Source organism: Coenobita brevimanus, chromosome 42 (genome assembly GCF_032717465.1).
Source record: "Coenobita brevimanus isolate Jiangsu-jjx chromosome 42, ASM3271746v2, whole genome shotgun sequence".
Lineage (NCBI taxonomy): Eukaryota > Metazoa > Arthropoda > Malacostraca > Decapoda > Coenobitidae > Coenobita > Coenobita brevimanus.
Window position 1 is genome coordinate 75001 of NC_136995.1, and position 9281 is coordinate 84281.

At 43.7% G+C, this 9281-nt stretch overlaps 1 protein-coding gene across 1 annotated transcript in view; it reads right to left on the reverse strand.

Moving 5' to 3' along the window:
• The window catches only part of GlcT (ceramide glucosyltransferase), a 33756-nt gene extending 24684 nt beyond the window's left edge, over positions 1 to 9072 (reverse strand). The window contains exon 1 of the mRNA XM_080270686.1: positions 8975 to 9072. Coding sequence (XP_080126812.1) covers positions 8975 to 9072 — 98 coding nt within the window. The remainder of the gene's footprint in view (positions 1 to 8974) is intronic.
• Positions 9073 to 9281: the final 209 nt, after the last annotated feature.

Below are 9281 nucleotides of genomic sequence, written 5' to 3' on the forward strand. Positions count from 1 at the left end.
TCGCCTCCACACTCCCATCCACTCACTCTCACAATTAAGGTACCTTCATAAACTCACTATTATTTTTGCTCTAACTCACTCACTTTCACACTCTCTCACCTACGTTCATATCCAAACGCTTTTAAATTTAGACACACACATCTCACTAGCACACTAACACTACCTCACATTCACACTTTATCACTTCATGCACATCTTACCTAATATATATACCCACATACCCGCATCCCCCACCCCACTCTCTCTCTCTCTCTCTCTCACACACACACACACACACACACACACACACACACACACACACACACACACACACACACACACACACGTTACTACTATCAGACATATCCCTGACCGTATGGGCTCATGCAAGGCCATAAATCTCTCTCTCTCTCTCTCTCTCTCTCAATTCATGCATACACAGGCGGCATATGAGGCGAGTTTATATTCTGAAAGGATGACATGAGGAGACTTGGGAAGGCAGCACGAGGGATATGGGGCATGGAATGTGGGACAGGTATACATATGGATAGATACAGATAGATACAGAGAAACAGATAGACAGACAAACCAATAGACAGATGGATAGATACATATATACACAGATACACACATACATTGACAGCAGATAGGCCGACTAACTTATAAGTTCCGAGGCCAACAGATACATTTAACACAGGTAGATAATTACACACCTGCTGATAGATACACAGACCCATCTATCTACCAAATCACAAAGTAAATCATTCACAAAGTAGCTAAAGTATCTCCATTCGTTTTATCACCTCAGCCGTACCCGCAAAACGCGAGAACAAGGCCGCGTTATTTCTGGACCACCCTGCACTACGTCAATGGAACAAAGTCATAAAGGAAGAGAGAGAGAGAGAGAGAGAAATCCCCGACATTTAACCGGTATCCTTTGCACTTTATAATTTTCCCATTCACCTTTCATTACGTAACACTGTTTCGTAACACACGCTAACACAGATTTGGCAAAGGCAGGCGATGTAGCACGGATCTAAATTTACTCCACACCCAGGTCGCACGCGGCACCATCCCCCTTTTATGGGATAGGGAGGTGGGGTGAGGGACGTGTGTTATGGGATAGGGAGGGGGGTGAAGGACGTGTGTTATGGGATAGGGAGGTGGGGTGAAGGACGTGTGTTATGGGATAGGGACGGGGGTGGGGGACGTGTGTTATGGGATAGGGACGGGGGTGGGGGACGTGTGTTATGGGATAGGGAGGGGGGTGAGGGACGTGTGTTATGGGATAGGGAGGGGGTGAGTCAATATATTAATTAGACTGTGTTATTTTAACATATAACCTACACAGTCTGGAGGAAAAACACATAGGAGGAGGCTACTCTGTAATGAATAAAGGAAAACAAATCGCTAGAGAATAGCTGCTAGGGAATCTGGGCGATAAGATATTTTAAAGCTATATTTTATTTCTATCTCTAATATCAACGCCTGGCACAAATAACACACACACACACACACACACACACACACACACACACACACACACACACACACACACACACACACACACCTATTTCAACACTACGAAGACTTGGCACACAACACAAGGCAAAATAACAGACGTGCATTCTCATCACAGCCAAAGTGCAGGCGCTCTGACACAATGAGGTAGACTCAGCATACTAAGCCATTCATTCGCAGCTGAAAGAAAGCATCTGGCGTTTGCTCTATGAGAACACTAGACTTGCTCCAACCATGACGGGGTTAATTGTACCGTAAGTCTCCTATACTCATTTTCAACCACCACCAAAAATAATAATAATAATAATAATAATAATAATAATAATAATAATATGTCGATGGCCAGCTGGATCACAAGACAAGACAGGTACGGTATTACACTCTCAGCCAACTTTAATTCTCTCTCCTTTGCTTGGATACGATACTAGAGTTCTCCCGGGCATCAGAGGGTTAAGAGGCAAAGATCTAAATTCGCTCCACATCCATCTTGCAGATCTCTAAGACAAGGAGATGGACTGAGCATACTAAACTATGGCATTGAACCGCCTACGTGAGAGCTATGACGTAAGAACCGGCAAAGACAAAAGCTCCCTTACCATTCAACAGCGTCTACTTCATATTAGGGGAATGGCTGTCACTTCCCTCCCTCAAGTATCATAAAGAGATCAAAGAGAATCATCTAAGCACAGAGAAACATAGCAGGCCTCTCTCAGCCTGGGAATATTAGCCAGCAGAGAAGAGTGACAAGTAGCAGAGGGGTACTGTTAGGCTAAGAAACATCCAAGCCTCTCTCAACTCTGGAATATTGGCCAACAGAGGAAAGTGACATGTAGCAGAGGTGAAACATAAGGCGGAGAAACATACCACGCCTCCCTAAACTTAAGACTATTAGCCAACCTTGGAAAGTCCCTAGGAGAGGAGGTCAAAATTGGTGAGCTGTACCTATGGGCAGAGAATTAAGCCAAACCTTTCGCATCCAAGGAATATTAGTCAGCAGAGGAAAGAAATAAACGAGAGAGATCAATATGAACTTAGGTACTAACAGGCAGAGAAACAAACCAAGCCTCTCTACCACACAATAACTATAATGGCTTTTAACGGTAAATAAATTCATCTGACTTGGAACTCAGAGCAGATTCACCTTAAACTACATCCAGTGAATGAATGGTTGCCCTCTCTCTCTCTCTACTACAATTTTCCCTCTCATAAGCTGACAACCAAGCACTTGCATATTCTCGCTACGGTACTACATAACCATATATATAAAAAGAAATCTCTTTCTCTCTCTCTCCCTCTCTCTCTCTCTCTCAAAACCTGAATAAAATCATCTGCAGGCACCTATAATAAAAAACAAAATACCATCACATTACCTGGTTTAAATTTACAGGGCCGAAAAAAAATAACCAAAGACTGACCTTAAGCGGGGATTTCCTGTTACTACGCTATTTTTTTTTTTTTTTGCTTCATCTTGCGCTTCTCACTGTCTTTTGCTTTTTTTTTTTCCTCACTTTGCGTTTTTTTTTTTTCGTTAAGAGTATCTGTCACTGCCTCTGCGTCACAACTGTAGTTTGTTTTAGTTTCGCGTATGAGAGAGACAGACAGACAGAAAGAGAGAGAGAGAGAGAAGCTTTAGCCTTGATCCTGATGTTAGGTAATATTCTCTCTCTCTCTGTGTATGTGTGTGTGTGTGTGTGTGTGTGTGTGTGTGTGTGTGTGTGTGTGTGTGTATTACAATCTCATGAGTTTAGCCAAATAGTGTAAAAATATCTCTATGCTATTTACGAATACAAAGTAGCAGTGTAAATCTGGCTTCTTACAAATAACCCGACGTTACCAAACTTGTATAGAGACACCCGTAGCACCGTTTCCTTGGCTATTTACACTGCTTAATGACACCTTTACTGTAGGCTAAAATAAGCCTTTGTAATATCAACAGATTGCATAAATACGATACATGAAATTAATACGCCATATGCTAGGTTAAGATGATGCTAGGCTGAGTTGTACTGGTTTGTCTAAACGTAAACCCGGCCAACTATAGGTAATATGCCCCCTTCTTCGTGCAGTCCACCATCATCCTTGCGGGAGATGGGGACATGAGCGACGTCTGTAGCCAGGGAACGAGCACAAGTTACTGAGAGCAAGAGACGATGTCGTAACAAGCTTCCTCAGCTATTTAGGACACACAAAAACACACGCAGTATAGTATATCTGGCTAACTATAAATTCCCAGACGTGTTGGCTGGCTCTTGGCACGTGTCTGAAGGTGGATGTGTGTGTGTGTGTGTGTGTGTGTGTGTGTGTGTGTGTGTGTGTGTGTGTGTGTGTGTGTGTGTGTGTGTTCCTGCTCATGTGAACGTTAACCTGGTGGCCTGCAGGCTGAAGGTCCCCCTCTTTCTCGGAGTCCATCTCAATTCGGGGGATAGGGAGGGAGTTGAGGGACGTTTCCACAGCCAGGCAGTAGAGCCGTGCGGTTATATCAGTGCCACCACGTGAAGGCGCCCCTCTCCAGCACTGCCCCGAACGCGTGCCAAATGTCTCGCAGCATTATGTAACTCCACCTCCCCCTCACTCACTTATGACACGCCCATTCCTCAAAGTTAATTTAATTTTTTTACGTCCAACATTAATCAACTTCATAATTTCTTTTTTCGATTTGAGCCACGCCCACTTTTAATTACAGGGTCGCCATTTTTTTTTTTAAATTCAGGACTCGCCTCTATATTTTTTTCTTGTTTTTTATTTATATATTTATTTTGTTTTTTTCATTTGTGGAACGCATAAAAAAAGTAAGAGGTAACTCATCCTTTTTTAAGTGAATAGTTCGGATGCTTGAGGGACTGATTGTGTGGAAAGTTACCTGGCAAGATGTTTGATAATTCTCTCTCTCTCTCTCTCTCTCTCTCTCTCTCTCTCTCTCATAATTTATTTTTATGCACTCTAGGTGTACCACAAGTCACACCGCAAGAAGTTTTATAGTGAAGGAAATTGTGTGTGTGTGTGTGTGTGTGTGTGTGTGTGTGTGTGTGTGTGTGTGTGTGTGTGTGTGTGTGTGTGTGTGTGTGTGTGTGTGTGTGTGTGTGTGTGTGTGTGTGTGTGTGTGTGTGTGTGTGTGTGTGAGAGAGAGAGAGAGAGAGAGAGAGAGAGAGAGAGAGAGAGAGAGAGAGAGACATACTAGAGCAAGGTCACTATGGCAGAACTATTTCTATTATAAACAACCTCAAGTATCTTTAATAAGCCCAATAGAATACTAAGCGTTGTATCTTAGCTTTACCGTATTTTATCTAGCTTTCTTATTATTAGCCTTGGCATTATTTAGCTTATTTTGCGTTTGTTTTAGCTGTGCGTTTCCTTAGCCTTCAATGTTTTAGCTGTGGCACACATTTTCCACATACGAATTATTTACCTGCATGTTGGCTTGGATGAGGGATTCGTTAGCTCTCTACATTAGCTTTCTTAGTGCATTAGAATTTAGCTTCTAGTCGTAGCTAAAGCTGGTATAATTTAGCTGGTAATAACTACACAGACACATAAAGCCTTGTGGTGTAGTAGGTTAAGGCGCCCCAACCGGATGCGGTGGGTCAGGGTTTGCAACTGAGGGATGGCTGGAGTTTGGTGCTCACATCATGCCACTAAGGGACAAGTAAAGCGAGTCTGGTTTGTATTAAATATCGGTACTCAGTAGCCTAGCCCCGGGACCCTACGTTCCTGATGAAAAAAATGGGTAATGGATGGATGTTCAAGAAATACCAAAGAGCATCACCAATCGACTGGCTAAGGATTTCCAATAGCGTCTAAAATCTGACACACACACACACACACACACACACACACACACACACACACACACACACACACATAGATACAGATAAAGCTGCCTAACACACACACACACACACACACACACACACACACACACACACACACACACACACATAGATACAGATAAAGCTGCCTAACACATACACACACACACACACACACACACACACACACACACACACACACATAGATACAGATAAAGCTGCCTAACACACACACACACACACACACACACAGATAAAGCTGCCTAACCACCCCGTCTCCGTGTGCAGGTAAGAGAAACACCTGTACCATCTAGCCTATTGGGAAAGTCAGGCAGGATACGATAGGCACGGGAATAATTCAGGGACAGCCATTCCTCTTGGGAGTTCTGATCGATTCGTCTTGGGAGATTTTTTGGAGACGCTGGTACAATGGTTAGCTCGTCAATCTCGTAACTAGAAAAACCTGAGTTCCATTCTGGCGCCTGTCAAGTTATCGGAGAAGGTTTGTGTCCCACTTCCCTCTCCAGCAGTATAATTATGGGAGAAGAGGGAGGGGGAGACCGAGGATGGGACGGAAGGATGAAGTGGAGAGATATATGAGAGGAGGGTGTAAGTTGGGGGAGGGTAGCCAAATGGCAGGGGACAAGGCAACATGGAGGCAATTTGTTTGTGGCCACCCCTAACGGGATTAAGGTGTCTGGCTATAGGGAGACAGATAGGCTAAATGGATGAATGGATGGATGGATGGATGGATGGATAGATTGCTGGATATCCCTTTCAGCTTGGTTGATGGCCAAGTGTGGTTACTCTGGAGGGTGAATTTTGACTAGTAACCAGGGAGATCTATTCCTACCTCATACCACCGGGTCTTCGATATACATGCGACCGTGATTTAGTATTTAAAGTGCGCAGGTGGCCCAGTTCCGTCACGTGAAAACAGATTGTCTATAGCTATCCTGGGAAAGTGAAAAACTGGATCTGCTCCTGATAACGTCAAACACCTTTACTCATGAAATTCTACACAGACGAAGGCTTAAGTAGCTGTGTTTATAGTATCTTAGTACTGACTCTCACTCAATACAACTCAGGCAGCTGTGGCAATAGGAGGAGTGTGTGTGTGTGAACTATTTCTATGTGACAGGAATATAAAAAGCACAAAAGAAAAAAGGTATGAGAAGGAAAGCTATTGCCTGATGTTTGGGAGGAATGAGTAATATTGAAGGTAAGACATAACAGTATGAGAAGCAAGGATACTCTCTCGTTTAGGAAGGAAAGAGAATTACACAATGCTGATAATGACAACTTAGCCAACATATATATATCTATAGATCTACCTACCTATTGGCGTGTCTATAAATTTCATCTCTCCCATTCTTACTTCCCTACCTCCCTTCCATCCTCCCTCCCAACCTACCTACCTACCTACCTACCTACCTACCTTCCTACCTACCGACCTAATGGAAAGCTAAATGTTAAGAGTCTCCTTGACCTTAGCGCCACACACACACACACACACACACACACACACACACACACACACACACACACACACACACACACACACACTGAGCAAGGTCATGAAAACAAATGAAAGCGTTACTATAAAGAGAGAGAGAGAGAGAGAGAGAGAGAGAGAGAGAGAGAGAGAGAGAGAGAGAGAGAGAGAGAGAGAGAGAGAGGAAGGGAAAGCATTATTTAACAGGGAGCGGGGGCTGGAGAAGGTGGAAAAGGAGAGAAGAAAAACATGAAGGAATGTAGGTGGGAGGGTGGGAAGGAAGGACGGAATGAATAATGAATGAATGAATGAAAGAAGGAAGGAAGGAATGAAGGGAGGGAGGGAGGAAAGGAAGGAAGGAAGGGAGGGAATGAAGGAAGACGAGAAGGAAGGGAAGATGGGGGAAGGAAGGGAGGAAGGGGGAAGGAAGGAAGGAAGGAGGGGAGGGAGAGAGGGAGGGAAGGGCGGATGGAGCCAGGCGAGGGAGAGAGGAACAGAAGGGAGAAATGAAGAGAAAAGGCGTGGGGAGGGAGGGGGAGAGGGACCAGTATGGAAGGGAGATTGGATGGGAGGGAGGAGAGAAGGGAGGGAGGGAGAAGGGAGGATGACCATGAGGGAGGAAGGTAGGCAAGGGAGGGAGAGAAAGGCCTAAGTCAACAAAGGAAGGTAAATAAAAAAAAGTATGTCAGTACGGAGAAGGCAGTGAATGAAACGAGGGAGGGAGGGAGGAAGGAGGGAAGGAAGGAAGGAAGGAAGGGAGGGGAGAGAGGTATGAATGAATGAATGATGGAAGAAGGGAGGGAGGGAGGGAGGGAGGGAGGGAGGGATGAATGAATGAATGAATGAATGAATGAATGATTGAAGGAAGGAAGGAAGAAGAAGAGGAAAGAAGGAAAGGAAGAGAAGAGAGTCAGGCAGAGGAGAGGAAGGAAAGAAAAGAGAAGAATAGGAAGAGCAGAAAGAAAGAAAGAAGGGTATAAATAAAAATGAAAACAGGAAGATAAATTGAAAGAAATTAGTAGAACTGAAAAGGAAAATTGCCATAAAAATGAAAGTTGAAGGTGAACAGACAAATGGAGAGAGAGAGAGAGAGAGAGAGAGAGAGAGAGAGAGAGAGAGAGAGATGCGGAAGTATGCCATGGGAGGTGAATTGTGTGTGTGTGTGTGTGTGTGTGTGTGTGTGTGTGTGTGTGTGTGTGTGTGTGTGTGTGTGTGTGTGTGTGTGTGTGTGTCTCTCTCTCTCTCTCTCTTTCCCCAACATCAAAGCGTCTCCCCACCACATTCGTCTTCCCCCGTCCAATCCATTCCCCGCCACATTTTCCCCGTCCACTTACGTCTGTTCTTACCTACATAAAATAGTTTGAAGCAAGGAATAATACCACTTCAACAGGTATCACAGGAAGTGAGGCTAACAGGTGCACACGAACTGGTGAACGTAATAATAATAATAATAATAATAATAATAATAATAATAATATAAGAACAACACATAAAACAATATAAATCCAAAAAAGTGAACGAATAAATGATAAATGAAGAAGGGAATATAATTTAACAGACCAACACTAATAAATAGCCTACTGGCAAAATACTAATATTGTGCGTAATAAATTATGGATAAACTAATAATTAAAAAAACAGCCATTTCCTCATAAGGGAAATATGTAATACATCAATATATCAAGGTAAATTCTTTTCACCTTATCCTTGGCCATACCTGTCCTTTTGCAGATCATTAACGTAGCTACCTCAGTCACACACACACACACACACACACACACACTAGGGCTTTATTCTATAGCACTCCTTCATGACTAGCATCATATTCAGGTATTAATCTACTGTCACACACACACACACACACACACACACACACACAAACACTCTAGGGCTTTATTCTATAGCACTCCTTCATGACTAGCATCATATTCTGGTATTAATCTACACTACAGCTCAGCAATCAAGATGGAGACAGGTGGCACCTTTAGTCAGAGATAATGATAAAGAGTTTTGGAAGCTCCATCCCCACTCACCCATAAGTGATGCCAATATATCAGACCAAGTTAAAGTGAAAAAGTTTTTAAAAAATCAATCATCACGTACCTACAAATGATGCTAATAAATCAGACCAACTTGAAGTGAAAAAGTTTTTAAAAAATCCATCGCCACTCACCCATAAACGATGCCAATAAGATGGATGACCCAGAAGGCCGCCCAGAAGACTAAGATGGCCGAGGCGAGGACCACCTTGCACAGCATCACGTCCGCCATATTGACACTCTCACCACTGGGGAGGCTTGGAGGGGTGAAGTTGGGGGTTTGCGAGGTAGGGGGGAGGGCGAGTAGGGAAAATCTGTTACTTCTGGAGATACGGAATGGCTTGGTTGTATTTGGCACCGGAGGGGTCCTGTATAATGCCCTGGATACGTTTGGGATTACTGGAGTACCGGGAGTGGCGCGGGAGTGACTGGGAATAGACT